The sequence below is a fragment of the Myotis daubentonii genome, chromosome 12 (assembly GCF_963259705.1).
Source record: "Myotis daubentonii chromosome 12, mMyoDau2.1, whole genome shotgun sequence".
Lineage (NCBI taxonomy): Eukaryota > Metazoa > Chordata > Mammalia > Chiroptera > Vespertilionidae > Myotis > Myotis daubentonii.
The window spans coordinates 69926861-69944041 of record NC_081851.1 but is presented as its reverse complement, the minus strand read 5'-3'; the positions used below and the strand labels follow the sequence as shown (position 1 = coordinate 69944041).

Here is a 17181-nt window from a genome sequence, read left to right as displayed (position 1 = left end):
TAAAGGAAAACAACTCCAGTTCCCTCCTCTGGGCCTCCCGCTCCACCCTGCCACCCCGAGGAGCCGAGGGGAGCTGGAGAGAGAGGCCTGCGGTCCGCCCGGGGTCACAGGTAAATGCCATCAGACCGCCCGGAGTAAGACACCTGCTCAGCTGCTGCAAAGACAGGCCCCGCAGGCCAGGGCCACGCTCGCAGAGCTATAAGTCCCTCCCTGCAGAGGAGGGGACTGGAGCTGGGGAGGTTTCGGCAGCCCAGGCCCCATCCCACTTCTTTCCATCACCCACATGCTCCCTCACCCATTTGCCCGTCAACAAGATGGACATCCCGCCTGGGACCGAGCAGAGGGTGAAGCCTGGGACGGAGGCTCTTCCCAGGGGGACAGTGCTGGGCGGCCCAGCCACCGGGAGTTGCCGGCTATTAGCAGCAGGTTGGTCACCTTCACAGAGGACAGTACAACCTCCCAGGCGACAACAACGAAGAGAATGGAATCAGAGGAAGGAGGAGGGGAGCCCTGACACCAGCTAAGCCCCAGCTTCACGGTCCGGCTGAGGGGGACAAGGCCCGGAGGAGAACGTCCTGCTGGTGTCCACACAGCCGCCACGGCAGGCCTTCCCCTCCGCACACACTGGGCCTCCTCCCAGAGCAGCTTAGGAAACAAGATAAATACACGCCAACCCCATCATCGGTGAGACGTGGACCCTGAGAACTAACCTCTGAAAGGAGGCTTCTTCCGCAAAGAGTGTACTGGGAATTTTTTAAATTGGGAATCCTTTTAACAAGGCAATGAACACTGCGAGTGCTCGGTGGCTGGTGTGGGACCAGCCTCAACAGTTCCTTCCACAGGAGCCACGTCCAAACCATGTGTCCCGTCCTCCTAGGACGTGCCGCAGCCCTTTCCAACGTGTTCTCGTATCTGTTGTCTCACTCTTATTCCCACCAGGAGAAACGTGCAATGGGAACCTATGGCCTCTGCCACCAGCCTACACTCAGCTCCGAGGACACACCAGCTGACATTCCTGGGACATAAACCCCCCCCAGAACTGGGGAGGAGGCAACCTGCATCCCGACGGTCGCCATGGAGAAAGGCACACCAGCCCCAACCAGCTCCCGCTACCTCGCAGCCCCTCCCTTCAGCTGGTGACCCCAGGGGCCAGCGTGGCCGCAGCTAATCACACTAAAGGGCTTCCTGGCTTCTGGACTCGGAGTTCTTACTTTATGTGATTCTCAAACAACGCATGACAATGGCATTATTTTTCACCCCAATTTTCAGAAGACTAAAGATCAGACTGTCACATAGCGGGAAGGAGAGAAATAAATAAATATTTAATATTTTCCAAGAAATGGGTGACCAAATGGAGAACGTAACCAAAGAACTGGAATGCATGTGTTAAAATGAAGTGGACACTCTAGAACAACAACAACAAATACAATAACCGAAATTAAAGATTCAACCATTGGAAGTCAAGTCAGTAAAAACATTCTATCTGATGCACAGAAAGAAAGAAAAAGAAAGATAAGATTCAGGGGGGAAAATTATGGAATGTGGTAAAAATGTCTGATAAGAACATCTAGAGTCCTAGAAGGGAAAGAAAGAATCAGACAGAAGCAACAAAAAGCTACTTGCTTTGTATGCATATATGCATAATCCATGGGCACAGACAATGGGGTGCTGAAGGCCTGGGGCGGGGAGGGGGCAGGAGGGGGTCAATGGGGGAAAAAGGGGGACATATGTAATACTTTCAGTAATACTTATTTTTTTTAAAAAAAGCTACTTGCTGAAAATTTTCAAAACTGATCAAAGTCATCAAGCCATCAATTCAAGAAGCTCTTCGAATACCTAGCAGAGTAACTACAAAACAAACTCCTGGGTCCGTTATTGTAAAACTGCTAAAAACCAAAGGCAAAATTGTGAAAGCAACCAGAGGGGAAAATATGCAATTACTTTAAAAGGAGCAACTGTATGTCTGACAGCTGGCATTTCCACAAAAACGATGGAAGCCAGAGGCTAATGGAATGACACCTTCAAAGGACTAAAAGTAAAAATCTGGCAACCTAGAGATCTCCATCTGACGAAATGAACAAGCCCCTGGGAAAAACAAACAAACAAACACAAACTTTCCAAAGCTTAAACAAAGAGAAATATAAAAACCTTTATCTGTGAAGGAAATTGAATCTTCTCATAAAGAAAGCCATAGACCCACCCGGTGTCACCAGTGAATGCTGCTAACCATTTAACAATGGCCCACTTCTTCCTCAAACTCCTCCAGGGATTAGAAAGAGGGAAGACATCTCAAATTATTTCCTAAGCCTCGCATTACCACGATACCCCAGCTTGTCGAAGTCACTGAAAGAAAACTAAAATGGCAAGTAAACCTCTCTTGTGTACAGTCACAGAACTCCTAAGGAAAAAATGAGCAAACTGAAGCTGCCAGGGTGGGAGGAGAACTCCAATCCTCCCAATGGTAAGCGTGCCTTTTCTCATTTCCAAAGGGGCTGAACACATTATCCACTTCATCCCAATGTTTTATTACCATCTATACCTTACACATAGGGAAACGGAGGCCCAAAGAGGTGAAAGAACTAGCCCAAGGTCACACACAAGCTGGACCTGGGCTGGATAAATTCATTCCACTTGATGGACACTTACATTTACACACACCTGCTGTGTCCCAGCAAGGCCTGGGTGGGTAGGTTTGTGCCCCTCCCCTGCATCTCCCGTCTGCCTCCCGGGCCCTCTCATTCCTGGGGCCAGTGCCCCCTGGCTTCTCTATGGCGTTCGGGGGTCCCCAGCACACAGGGTGGCCCCCTGTGCCAGGCCCCAGGTTCCATGCTCTGACCCTGCCCGGAGCAAACACGAAGCATTAGGAAGCGGGACTCATGGCCCAGGCACCGCAGCCTGACCATCACCAACTCCAAGCTCACTGGTGACAAAGCGCTTCTGCCTGTTTCCCGTTGGACTCAGGGAACCCTGCACGATGAGTACTAATACTTCCACTTTGGAGTATCAATACCCCCAACTTTGCCGATGAGAAAAGTGAGGCTCTAAGGCAGTGGTCCTCAACCTTCCTAATGCCGGGACTCTTTAATACAGCTCCTCATGTTGTGGTGACCCCCAACCATAAAATTATTTTTGTTGCTACTTCATAACTGTCATTTTGCTACTGTTATGAATCATAATGTAAATATCTGATATGCAGGATGTATTTTCATTGTTACAAACTGAACATAATTAAAGCACAGTGATGAATCACAAAAACAATAATCATATATGTGTTTTCCGATGGTCTTAGGCGACCCCTGTGAAAGGGTCGTTCAACCCCCAAAGGGTCGCGACCCACAGGTTGAGAACCGCTGCTCTAAGGGGTGGAGAACTCGTCTAAGACCCAGGGGCCTTCCCCTCCACACCAGGAGGCCCCCGCCCAGCAGTGCTCAATGGGATGGAAGATGTCCCGGGCTTTACATTGAGAGACAGGCTGACGCAGATCGGTATGCTGAAAACCACCCAGAGATCGTAGGAAACAACTCCTGGCTCAGCAAAGTGTGTTTTTATGTCAAGAACCTGAGGAATGCGTCCACAGTAGGAGAGGCCAGATGCCAACGAGACAAGACAGCATACAAACCAGAAGCTAAGGCCTTTCAAGCAGCACTATGAAGAGGATTCGTTAAATATGTTTAAGCCGCAGCAGCTCCTTGGGAACCACAGGACCGAGGCCGAGGAGGGGACACGCACGGTGAGCTAAGCCTGGCCCTGTGTCCCAGTGGAGGCTGGGAGCGTCCCCTTCTAAAACCTGGCCCTAACCGGTTTGGCTCAGTGGACAGACTCTGAGCCGACAGACTCTATCCGATAGAGCGTCGGCCTGCGGACTCAAGGGTCCCAGGTTCGATTCCGGTCAAGGGCAAAAGCCTGCCTTCTGCAGAAACGAGCCCGAGGCCCAGCTCTGAAGCTTCTAGATCTCATTGCCAAACAGATCGAGAAAACACACCCCCAGGATGGAGGAAGCCAGGGCCATCAGCTAAATGAGTCCGTGTGGGCCGCCAATGGCACTGTCCAGAGAACGTGAGGCCCACCGATGGGCCCCCACCACCCATGTTCCTGCGGGACCCCGAAACCACAGCCCTGGCCACCTGAGGGGCAGAGTCCACGAAAACTGCACTTTGAGAACCCAGAGCCCACAGCACCCCATGGACGCAGAGGCACGGTTCCCGAGCAGAGAATCATGTATTGTCCACTTGAGTTTGTGCGTGAGGGAGAAATAACCTCCGATGACAGGAAGCTGGCGGACGTAATTTCTGGGGACCTTCAAAAGCATTTGAGCAGAGTCCAGACCAAACACGATGCGAAAGACTGACTCACACGAGGATGGGAGGTGCTGCGGTGACTGGGGCTGCAGGGAGGCCGGTAAACAGCGGGACAGCAGGCCCTTCCCGCAGAGAAAAATGTAAAGGCTGGTTTCACTTTGTTAAAAATGGCTGGGAGGGAGGAGACAGTGGGGAGACTGCCCTGAGCATGAAGAAAACAGCACCCTGGGCGGGTGGACTTCACCCAGAGGGCCTGAGGCCAGGGCATGGGTCCCGCTGCAGGGAGAGCAATTCTGTGCGCACAGTAGGTGGGCCGTGCGAACCTGCCCTCGACCTTGAGAGAGAGGCAGAGGACTGACAAGCCCAGGGAGCACAAGCATTCAACGTACAGCACTTGTTCGCCTGGGAAAGGATCACAGGGAGCCACTGGCGGCTGCTGGGGTGATGTATTTCTTTAAAAAGTTCTTAAATATAAGGACACACACACAAAAATAAGCTGGAAAAGGGAAAGAGGGAGGTTTAGGCCAAGCACAGAGGATTCGGGAGTGAGTTTCCAGTAAGAGAAGCTCCCTGAAGTCGGGAGGCGCCCTTCCAGGCGGGGGACCCCTGAGGGCGTCAGGCGGCGAGCACCTGACCTGGTGGGGGGACTCCAAGGCCCACGGGGCGGCGCACTGGACTCCCCCCCACCCCCCCTCCCATCTCGGGTCGGACCAGCTCCCAGCCCACTGCCCTCAGGCCACCCAAGAGCCTTACCTGCTGCTGGCTCTGCTCCTCCAGGTTCATCTTCACCTCCAGCGACTGGCGGGCCTCCAGGAAGGCCTTGCGGTGCTTGCGGTCCGCCATGTAGTAGGACATGATGCCCACGATGATGGCGCACAGGTAGAGGAAGACGTTGGCCAGGATCTGCGCCCCGAGGAGGAGAGAAGAGGACAGTGGTGAAGGCGCGTCTTCAGGAGAGGGGGTGGTGGTGGGGAGCGGTGACGGAGACCAAACCCCAAGTTGCCAGTGTCCAGGGAGGGCCCAGCAGAGCCTGTGACACCGAGGGATGCTCAGGTCTCTGCAGCAGACGCTGCCCAGTTGCCGTGGCTGAGGCCCCCCCAAGGGTGTGGCTCCAGGGCTAGAAGGCTGGTTGGGGGGTTGCTGGTCCCCCCTCCTGCTAAGCTGACCAATCCATCCACCTGTGAGGCCTGAGCAGTCCCTCTGCTACCCATTCATTCGTTCACGCGTTTGTCCAACCACCACACGCTGAGCACATGCTTATTATGTGCAGGTAGGTGCTGATGAGCTGGGAGCAGAGGGCAGGAAGCCCCAGGTGTATAACCCGCCCTGCAGAGGTCCTGGGCCGATTCCGGAGTCACAATGTTACCGTTGCTACCCTGCACCTGTGCCACAGGCTTACAGGTCTCTGGGGTTCACATGCATCCTCGGTCACCCCTGCCAGCAGGTGAGGGGCGGCCAGTACCTGTACCCAGGTCCTATGAGAAACTGAAGCTACAGGAAGAGGAGGAGGGGGCGATGGGACCTGGTGTTTGTGCTGCGAGCTCAGTGCATTGGCACAAAGAGCTTCTTTGGGCCGCGAGAGCCTGTTCCTCTGTCCCCGGCACCTGCAGGCTCCCTGGGTGTGTGGTCCCCAGGCCACTCCAACGGGTCGCTGGACTGCAGACCTGATCACCTTCCGCCGAGGTAACCCTGGCACAACCGCCTGCACTGTCACACTAGGTGGGCACCGAGCTCTGAGCGGGGTCTCCTGCCCGCCACCGCGGGTGCTGGCTGACCACCCCCATCGGGTGTCCACCTAACAAAACCGAACCAGACTGTGCAGATGTCAGAGGGCAAGCAAACACCGCCACAGCGTCCAGCCCAGGCAGCGTGACAGACTCGGGTTTGTGCATGCCTGGGGCCATCGAGGCAGGACAGCACTCCTTGCACTGAAAGGTGGGTATTTAAAAACAACCCACCACCACGGCGGGTAACACGGTGTAGAAAATGAATGCATGAGGAGCCCTGCACTGTGGCCCTGCCCCTCGCTAGCCGGGAGCCTGCACGTCAAATCACCTGTCCGCGCGCCGGTTTCATCACAGGTGAGCTGAGGGGCGGACTGACTCAGGGCAAAGGTCCCTGCGTTCTTGACTGTCTGGTCCTCCCTCACCTGACCTTACCTCTGAGGGCAAAGGCTGGGACAGGGGTGGGGGTGGGGGGTGCGGGCGGGGGTTGTGACCTGGTGCAGAGAGGCCCGGGGAAGGCGGCTGGATGGAAGGGAGGCAGGTCAGTTTCCAGGTTGGCCACAGAGCCACAGAGCCCCGCTACCTCCTGTCCCGAGGCCTCCTCCCCTCCCCAGCTGCACTCTCGGCTGCAGGGATGTGGAGGCAAAACGCTACTGGGGAGTGATATGGGTCCCGCGGGTCCCATCCATGCCGGAGAACTCCCTCCCCGCCTCCCAGTAAGCTCATCTATTTCTAGACCTTTCTCCCGGGAGCCCCAAGCCTTGGGTTTCTTAGAACGCCCCCAAATATCTAAACTTGCCTCCAGTGAAGAAAGGACCCCCAGGGCACTGCTGCTCTGGTCCACCTGCCCCCTCCCACACGACCGCAGCGACCACAGCAACCGGCTCTCGGAAGGAGCTGAGCCGTTCCCTCCCTTCTCCCCTCCCCTCCCCCTGTGCGGGGTGGAGAGCGGTGGGAGGCTGACCAGGGCCCTACAGGCCATTTCCAAGTCCAGGGTCCAGATCTGAAACGGTGATGCAGCCAAGCCGAGGAGCCCTCCAGCCAGGAAGCGGGGGTCAGATAGGGGGAGGAAGGTTCCAGAGAGAGAAGGGGGAGCCAGGAGGAGGAGTTTTTAAAAATAGATATTTTTATTGATTTCGGAGAGGAAGGGTGAAGGAGAAAGAGACAGAGACATCAACGATGAGAGAGAATCACCCATCGGCTGCCTCCTACACGCCCTGTGTGGGGACTGGGCCTGCACCCTGAGCATGTGCCCTGACTGGGAACTGAACCACAACCTCCTGGTTCATAGGTTGATGCTCAACCCCTGAGCCACGCCGGGCAGGCAGGAGACGTTCTTCAATCTCGGGGGGACTGCCCCGCACCTTCACGCTGAGAAGCTCCGGTTGGTACCCCAGTGGCCGGCTTTAGGCTGGGCAGTCTGACTTCCCCTCCAAAATTTTTTTAAACACAAGATTTTTAAAATGAATAAAATAAACAAGTCTCCCAAGTGGGTAAACATTCAGACTGTAGCTCCATCTAACCCACAACAGGAAAAGGATTTATGACCCCTGGGCCCCGAAACGCAACCGTGAGAAAATGCCTTCGCCGCGTCCTTCCTCCCGGAATCCGATGCATCGCCACATCCTGCACGTTTCCCAGCAGCCCTCGGGGACGCGGGCTCCGGAATGGAAGTCGCCCTCGGAGGCCGGCGGTGGCTCCAGTGCTAGGCTGACCTCTCTCTCCCTGTGGGGTGGTTCCAGCCTGCAGGTTCCAGAACACTCCAGAACTGGGGAGAAGGGACGGAGGCAGAGAAAGCTGCCCCGGCTTTCAGTGTCCGTGCTGGCCGCCCTCAGGGACCTCGGGACGCTCAGCTGCTGGGGGACGGCCACGTTGACGTCTCCGTTCATTAAAACAAGCTGAGATGTTTTGGAAAAAAAATCTCCAAGGTGCAGGCAGCAGCAGGGGAGCTGGCACCTCAGCCGGCAACCAGCCTCCGGGCCCGGGAAGCCCAGCCCGAGCCTCCCGTGGCCCCCCAGCCACGATCGCGCAGGAACAGGCGGGCCGTGTAGTCACACGGACCTCACACACCACCAGCAGGCGGGCGGCCTGGAGCAAGTCCCTCACCCTCTGTGGGGCACGGCTTCCTCATCCCCCCAGAACCCTGCAGGCTGTTCAAGGAAGCAAGTCGGTTGCTCTCACCAGATTCTTACAAGGGTCGGTTAGACTAATAACCACAGAACTCCCCCAAGGCGCCCCCATGTCCTGTGGCTTCGGAAACAGGGAACAGCGGGCCAAGGCACTGTGCGTCCTCTCTCTCTGATGTGACCCCGCTCGCCAGTCACCTTGTCTTTTTCTCCAGGCCAGACAGTTCCAGTTCTACCTACAGGACTCTATTTTATCTATTTATTTTTTTATTTTTTTTTAGGACTCTATTTTAAAAGGTTTAATCGTGTTTGTAAGACTCAACCCTCCAGAGTCTTCAGTGAGAGGCGGGCTGCATGCGGAGCGCGGAGAGTGCAAGGGGACCTCTAGGAGCTCGGATCTGGGGGATGAAGACGCTGCCAGAAGCAGAGGGAGCCCAGCAGGATTCTGAGGGGCGGGGGCCTGAGGGCAAAGGCCCTAACAGGGAGCAAACTTGGGCTGGACACACACATTTTAGTATAAGGATTCTGGATGGTAAAGGGAATTTAAACCAACTTTCAAACCAATGGCCAGTGTCAAATGAAGGAAAGGCAAGAAACAGTAAGTTATACGCTTATACGAGTGACCAAAATGCCGCCTGCTCAGGTCTGCTCGCCTCGAAGCAGTCAGTGCTCGTTGCCTTGAGCGCTCAGACCCTGCCTTTCAGGAACTGTCTTTGAAATGAACTTGACAGCGAATGGACCAGTCCCCAGGAAGAAGAACATTTGCACCGGGAGACAGGAGAGCTTCAGAATTCCAGAAATATTATCATCACACACACGTGGCAGATGACAAGGTGAAGGAAGATCACTGATCACACAAAAACTCCAAAGCCCTCGCGCATGTACCCACTGAACAGAGCAAACGGCGGCCCCGGACGGCCCACCCTCAGTTCCAAGTGACTCGGACCTTGAGAGTAAAACTTGGTGCAGACGCTCGGCTGCAGGCCAGCGTCCCTCTCCCCCGAACCCAGAGGGCTCTTCCTTTCTCCTTGGGGGCTCGATCCCCTTTCTTCCCTCCCTTGTTGCTTCCCAGGGATGACTCGGCAGCCCTCCTCTCTGCAGCCTCTCAGACCAGCCCGGGGACACCCGGGGTTTCTTTTCAGCCCTGAGTCCTTAGCTGCTGGTTCCCTATTCAGTGTTTCTGGGCCAGGTGCTTGGGACGTCCAAGGGGAACGGGTGAAGAATGGAGATTTCTGGGCCCCACCTGCCTGCGGAGACGCGGGAATCTGCATTTCCCCATCACTGTTCTAGGGGCTGTAATATTAAGACAAAGCCCAGATCCTCCAACCTGCCTGGCTCTTTAACCCAAACCATGAGCGCTGCTTTAGGTCATCTCTGAGCCCATGGCCTATTGTTTTCCTGTCCGTTTCTTCTCTTTTACTGTTTCTTCTCTTCCCCATTCTCATAATTTCCTCATCGTCGGGTCACGCCTCCTTATTTATCTTTTCTTGTCTGGCCAGCCTCTCTCCCACACACTCGAAGCCACATCCACTGCTCTCCACCCATTACGGCTATTTCATGTGTCCTGCATGTAACCCAGTTTCTTGATTTTTAATTTAGATTTTAAGTCATTTTCCAAGTTTCCCTGTCATTGCCCCAACCCTTCTCTTACTGCCCCCCGCCTCCCTGCCCCCCGCTTGGCAAAGCTAACACACGGTCACAATCAGAGAGACAGGCCTGGGAGGACCATGCCGGCCAGAGACCGGTCCTCGCAAGGTACTATCTTAGTCACGGACACAGAGAGATCTTCCAATTCCAAAATTCAAAGTCCTGGCAAATTCCACTCTCCTGAATTTCAGTTTTTCAGCCATAACTGCCTGAACCAGTGCCACCTGGGTGTGCTCCCCTCACCCTTACTCAGGAGTTTCCAACCCTGGCTGCACCTTAGACTCACCTGGAAGCTACACCCGGGCAGCCCCCCAAAACAGTGACGCCGGCGGCCAGGCACTGACATTGTTAAAAAAGCTCCCAGGGGACTCCAGGGTGCAGCCCAGGGTCGGTGGGAAAGCCCAGCCTGTCGGGCCCCGCCCATCAGCCCTGACCTGAAGGTCCACCTCTGGCAGCCGAGGGGCGGGCTCAGCTCACCGACTGCTCCCAGCTAACTGCAACCCGCCCCCCGCCTACATCCCTGGTAAACCGTTACGGGACGCCCGAGCCAGTGCCACCCCTTCTCCCGGTCTCGCTGGGGCTCCTGCGGCACCTCCAGTGGGTCCTTCACTCCACCTGCTCCTTCTGGACAAATGCCCCCTGGGCCTCCTCTTCATCACTCCTCCTCCTGCCACCTCCTGGCCCAAACCCTCACCCCCCACAGGGCTGGGCACAGACTCATCTCCCTCGTCCCTCTCCGGTCCTACCACCCCACCCTCTGGTGCCACATTAATCTTCCAAAATTATCTTTTTGCAAGTACACCTCCTGCTCGGACGCCTCAGTAGCTGCCGGCGGTCCAGAAGGTGAAGTTCAAAATCCCATCCTGGCCCCGGCCCCTGCGAACCTTTCTCCACACCTCCCACCAGTCCCTGGCGGAACCCTTCCGTTCATTCGCCAGGCTGTGGTGCCCAGCGTGTCCCCGGCAGGCGCCCTGGGCCTCAGCACACGCCGCAGCCCACGCCTGCAGAGCGCTCGGTCTTCTCCACCAAGTTCCTGGGGGAGGCCTCCCCCTCACCTTGCTAGTGTGCGGGCTTTGCCTTCTATGCCATAGAAGTCCATGTTTGCATTACTATTTTTAAACGCTTAGAAATGTTTGCCTTTGAGCGGAACAGATGTGTCTGCCCGTTGTATTTTACGCTCCGCAGGGACAAGATCTGTGCCAGTCACCACTGTCCCCAGCACGCCACACACTCGTGGCACACAGGAGGCGCCCAGTGACTACTGAGCAAAAGAATGAAAATGGAGGAAGGACAGGAGGAAGAGAGAGATGGGAGGAAGAGACAATGGAAATGCCAAGTCCGTGGGTCTTGAGGCTTTGACTGCACCAGGCAAGCACCCCGCTGCACCGCTACCTGAAATGCCCCCTTGCAGTCTCCCCTGCCACCTTCCACCCTCCCCTCAAAACCTAGCTAAACCCTGCCTCCTCCAGAGCCTTCCTTGACGGCCCCGCCCCTGAGTGATGACAGCCTACCCTGAGCTTCATAGAGGAAATGTGCGCGAGATAAATCATAAAGAGAAAAGGGTGAGATGTGCAGCTCACTCTGATCTCTTTCCTAGAAAGGAAATAAGGCAGGAGCAGAAACATGAGCGTGTCAACTTTTATATGTTGTGTTTTAATTTTCATGTAATTCGACACATTTTCTAATGTATCTTGTGATTTCTGTGTTAATCCATTGGTGGTTTAGGCATGTTTTACTTAATTTCGCGTATTTGTGGATTTTCAAAACATATTTCTGTTCATTTTATTTCAATCCATCATACTTTGCATGATTTCAATTTTTTAATGTATGGGATCTTGTGTTATGGCCCAGCACACTGTGTGCCTTCATAAACTTTCCAATGCACTTGAAAAGAATGTGCATTCTGGCCCACCCATGTGGCTCAGTGGCTGAGCATCAATCTATGAACCAGAAGGTCACGGTTTGATTCCTAGTCGGGGCACGTACCCAGGCTGCAGGCTCGATCCCTGGTGGGAATGCAGCCGATCAATGATTCTCTCTCATAATGGATGTTTCTCTCTCTCTCCCTCTCCTCTCTCTCTCCCCCCCCTCTCCCTTCCTCTCTGAAATCAATAAAAATACATTAAAAAAGAAAAGAATGTGCATTCTGTAGGTGTTGGGTGGAAGGTTCTAGAAGTATCACTTTGGTCCAGGTGGTTGTTCAAATGCTCTATATGCTTACTAATTTGTCTATCAGTTTTACCAATAACTGAGAAAGGAATATTGTAATCTCTAAACATAATCATAGACTTGTCTATACTTCCTTTTAGTAATATCAGTTTTGGCTTCTTATATTTTGAATCTTTTTTTAATATATATATCTTTTTATTGATTTCAGAGAGGAAGGAAGAGAGAGAAACATCAATGATGATAGAGAACCATTGATCGGCTGCCTCCTGCACACACCCCACTGAGGATGGAGCCCACAACCCGGGCATGTGCCTCAACCGGGAATCGAACCATGACCTCCTGGTTCATAGGTCGACACTTAACCACTGAGCCACACCTGTCAGGCTGTATTTTGAATCTTTGTTATTAGGTGCAAACATAGGTAGAATTATGATTGGTTTTTAGTGTTTGTTTTGCTGAACTGACTACTTTATCGTTATGAAATGTCCTTCTTTATCCCTGGTAATATTCCCAATTCCAACATCTACACTGTCTGATACTAGTGTGGCCAGCCACCCCAGCTTTCTTTTGATTAGTGGTTCCATGAAATACCTTTCTCCATTCTTTTACTTTTAATATATTGTGTCTTCATATTTTAAATGAATTTCTTTAAACTTTAGTTGATTCTTGCTTTGTAATCCATCTGACATCTACCTATTAAATGGAGTGATTATATCACTACATTTATGACTAGCGATGTAGCTGAATTTAATAATATCGTGATGATTCCTATTTGTCTCATTTGTTGTTACTTTACCCCAACTTTTCCTGCCATCTTTTGATCCTTTGTATCATTCCACTTTAATCTCCATTATTGGCTTGTGTGCCATACTTCGTTGTTATACTTTTCCAATGGCTACTCTGGGATCTACAATATACAACTTTAACTTAATACAGTCTACTTCAAATATTATTTTACATATAGTGTAAAAAATTATGATAGTATACTTTCATATCTCCCCCTTCCCTTGTTCTATTATTATATATTTTGCTTCTATGTTATAAACTCCACAGTATATTGTTTGTATTTTTGCTCTAAACAGTCTTAGAGAGATTAACAATGAGAAAAAACGAACTCATATTTTCCTACACATTTATCATTTAGGGGCCTCTTCATTCCTTTGTGCAGTCCACATTTCTGTCCAGTATAATTTTTCTTCTGCCTGAAAAACCTTCATTAATACTTTTTGTAGTGCAGGTCTGCTGATGATGAATTCTCTCCACTTTAGTTTGTCTACAAAAAACTCTATCTCACCTTCATTTATTGAAATATATTTTTGTTGGGTATAGAATTCTAGATTGACTATTTTTATTTTTCCAGTTCTGTTGTGTTCTTCCTTGGATAATTTCTGACCAGACATCTGCCATCATTCTTATCTTTGTCCCTCTCTATGTAATGTGCCTCTTTCTTTCTTTCTTTCTTTCTTTCTTTCTTTCTTTCTTTCTTTCTTTCTTTCTTTCTTTCTGGTTTTTATGAGTTTCTCTTCATTACTAGTAGTAAGCAATCTAATTATGATGTGTCTTGGTGTGATTCTTTTTATCTGAGTTTTGTTGAGCTTCTTGAACTGTGGGGTTTATGGTTTTCATCAAATTTGGAAATTTCCCCATCATTACTACATTAAATACGTTTTCTGTGTTCTCTGTTCTTCTGGGACTCCACTGCTCCCCAACGCCTACAAAATGTCGTCAAAGCTATCTCAAATAGCTTTCGAGGTCCTCTATTTCAGATCCCAATTTACCTTCCTGATTTCTCTCTTACTATCTCACACACCCAATTCTCCAGTCAAAGGTTCTCATATGTTCACCCCCCAAATCACTGCTCACCAGCCATCACCTCTGCCCCTTCCCTACCCATCTGGTGCTCAAAACCCAATGTGCCCTTCATGGCCCAGTTCAGTACTGCCTCCTCCAGCCTTTCCTAACCAAGGCAGAATGATGCTGCTTCTCTGGGCTCTCACAGGTCTCATGTGTCCCTAGTGGCCCCTTGAGGGCTTGCGGATGTCCTCTCAGTCATCTTGGATGAGCCCCACCTCAGACCAGGAGGAAGACACTGGACCCTGTTGTCTCTGTGACGGGATAAGAGTAATAATTGTATCAAAATGTGCCTGTGACACGTTCCAGAAGGAGAAGCTGCACACACAGTATTTTATGAAGAAGTGAGTCAAGAAGCATCTCTCCGTTTTTCCAAAGGGAAAGATGAGCCACGCAGCAGACTAAGTCAAGTGTTCCGGGCCAGAGGACATACCCTCCAAGGATCGTCACTCTCAGACCCGTTTTTCAATGTAGCCTCTCGAGAGTTGGGGAAAACTGTGGTGATTGCCAGAGAGGAACGGATGCTGAGAAGCATCAGGATGGGGCTCGAACGGAAGGGGCAGGAGCACAGGACAGCACTGAAGCCCTCGGAGCTGATATTCCAGCTCCGTCAAGACCTCTGGCCCTCTCTCCCGCTGCCCACCCACTGACCACGCGCACACAGCTGGCAGGGCCCCTGTAGGCCCCGCCTGCATCTCTGCTCCAGCTTCGGAGTGTTTTCCCAAGAGTCAGGTGTGTTTAAGTCCCAAACCTGCTCCATCAATGGTTTTTCTTGGTATTACACTGACATGATTTAATTCAATAGGACCTCAACAGATAAACTGTGAGTGTGACAGGAGAGCTGTTATTTCTAAGTAAAATTAACATTTTGGGGATTTCTGATAAATGTGCGTAGCTAAAAGGAACGACTGCTGACTTAGGAGTGGGCAAGGCAACAGTAAAAAGTTAGCGAAAAAAGAAGAGTCATAAAAATCTAGGATTCTAGACCCAGATTATTTCCAAGTAACTTTTAATTCTCCCTCCACCTGAAGGAAACTGGAGATGACAGGCAACACATGCCAACTGCAAAAGAAGACCACCGGAGCACGGGGAGCACCCAGGCGCGGGGACAGAGCCTCCCCTTCAGAAAAGATGAGCAAGTGACAACAGCTCAAGGTTTTCAGTTAGAATAAGCTACCGGAAATGCAGATGAATGTATATGCGTATGTGAGATTTTTTTGGTGTGATTCCCGGATTTTATGGACCTTTTTAAAAAAGCTACTTTGTTGAGTTACAGTTTACATTCAATTAAAAGCACCCATTTCAAGTGTGTGTTTCGATGAGTATCGACAAATTCACACAGCTGTGTGACCACATCCACAATCACCACACGGAACACTTCCATCACCCCAAAATGTTCCTCTGTGCCCCAGCTCCACCCCAGCCCCACCTAATATCCGAGGTATCACAGCTGTCACTGCGCCGTTATTCGAGGTTATTCGTTCACCATCATGTAGCGTTTGGCTTAGTCCCTTTCACAGACAGTAAAATTCACTCTTTGGCGCATTATCGTTCCGTGTGTTTTGACCCACGCGTTGTGGGACCACAATAATTGCACGTTTTGCATTAACTGACCTACTGCCTTTGCCAACCTCATCAGAGGAGGACTTTCCCTGCATGTGGGTCTGGAGGGCCGACTGGAAACCAGCCGCCTGCATTTTCACTGCGTGACCCTCCTCTATATCCTGCCCGAGACAGGAACTTCCACTCACAGAACAGGCATGAGGACTACATGACGTGACAAAGATAAGAAATACCTTAAAGACCTATGTCAGTGTTATTTGTAACTGCTTTTAACAGACTGCGAACCAGGTAGGTGATTCTGATGGAAAGTGAGCTCCCAGCCCCTAGAGACACGGAAGCAAAGAAGAGAGGAAGAGCCGGGCGGTGGGGGTCCCACAGAGAAGCTGTGGCACCGCCTGCAAGACGGACTGTGAGCACCACGAACCTGTCCACCCCTACGCCAGCGATGAGGGTCGGGAGGGGTGCGCCACTAACCCCGGTGAACAGGAACGAGAGGCGGCCACCCAGGAGCGGGGGACACATCTCACAGCCCGATGGTCCCCGTGATTCGCAATAAAGGACACACGCCCCACACGTCAACGCCCCAGGGCCCAGTCCCTTTGGGTGAAAAGCTCAGCTTTCCAGGGGCGGCCAAGGAGCCCACGGGGCTGGGGCGGGCCCGACGCTGCCAGATCTGACTCAGCCGACACCAGTTACATTCACGGGGACCCGTCTTGAAACGACATGTGAACAACAAACCACAACCATGGAAATCTTGCCAAGTTCAAATCCAGTCCTCTTACCCTGGGGTTTCCAATGGGGTAAAGGGGGGGTGGGGGTGGGATCTGCTGGGAAACATGTCATTTTCACTTTGTTTACAACAGGGAAAATGTTCTTGAAGAGAGGCAAGGGGGAAGCAAAGGAAAGGCCTCATTACTAATCAAGGCAAACCCCGCAGGGACCACGAGGAATCTGGCTGGAAGCAGCAGCTGAGACACCGTCAGGGGGAAGAGGAATCAGACGCTCGGTGGCCAGGAAGGGAAGGAGAGCAACGGGCCTGCCGGCGCTGCACGTAAATAAGGAGAATCTACGATGAATTAATTAAGAGCAACCAAATGTCCTACAGAAAAGGAACACTTAATTACAGCGCACGGAGCCAGTATCCGACGCAGCCATTAAAAATGGTGATTGTGAAGACTAATTCAAAATACAAAACGTCTGTGCTCTGAAGCCAAGGGAAGTAGGGGTCATGCATACAGCTTTGTAAAATGTTCCGTAGGAAAGACCAAAAAGGAATAAGCCACACACAAAAAAAAATGGTTATGGTAGGATTAGAATACATTTCCCCTCTTGTTTCCAAAGTTCCTGCAACATTGTAAAGCATTCTGTAATTGAAAACAGTCTTTAAAATAATGCTTTCAAAAATGAGAGAGAGAGGAAAAAAGAGCCAGTTGGTTACACCCAAAAAAGAGGTGAGAAAAGGGGTAGTAAATAAACTTGGTCTGATTCATTCACAGATCAAAGATCAGGATGGTGTGTCAAGACGAAAGGGCAACAGAGAAGCGAACGCCTAGCACGCGTGTGGTGCTCTATGGTTTGTAAGGGGCCTCTGCACACATTACCCGCCCCTCCCGCGCCCGGCAGCCAAGCAGCTTTCCTGTGCCCTGTTCACCTGTAGGCCAATGAGCAGCCAGCCCCCCACCCGACGCCCCGGCCCCACCCGACTCCCTGGTCTTGAGTTTCCACAACCCACGAGAACCAGTGGTGCAAACACCGTCAGACCAGGGCTGCCTATTGCTCCCCATGGTCCACCGGCCCCTCACA

At 51.9% G+C, this 17181-nt stretch overlaps 1 protein-coding gene across 2 annotated transcripts in view; it reads right to left on the bottom strand.

Moving 5' to 3' along the window:
• The window catches only part of ADCY3 (adenylate cyclase 3), a 49748-nt gene that overhangs the window by 27540 nt on the left and 5027 nt on the right, over positions 1–17181 (bottom strand). For both annotated transcript variants that reach the window (XM_059660402.1, XM_059660403.1), the window contains exon 3: positions 5052–5201. In XM_059660402.1, coding sequence (XP_059516385.1) covers positions 5052–5201 — 150 coding nt within the window. The remainder of the gene's footprint in view (positions 1–5051; positions 5202–17181) is intronic.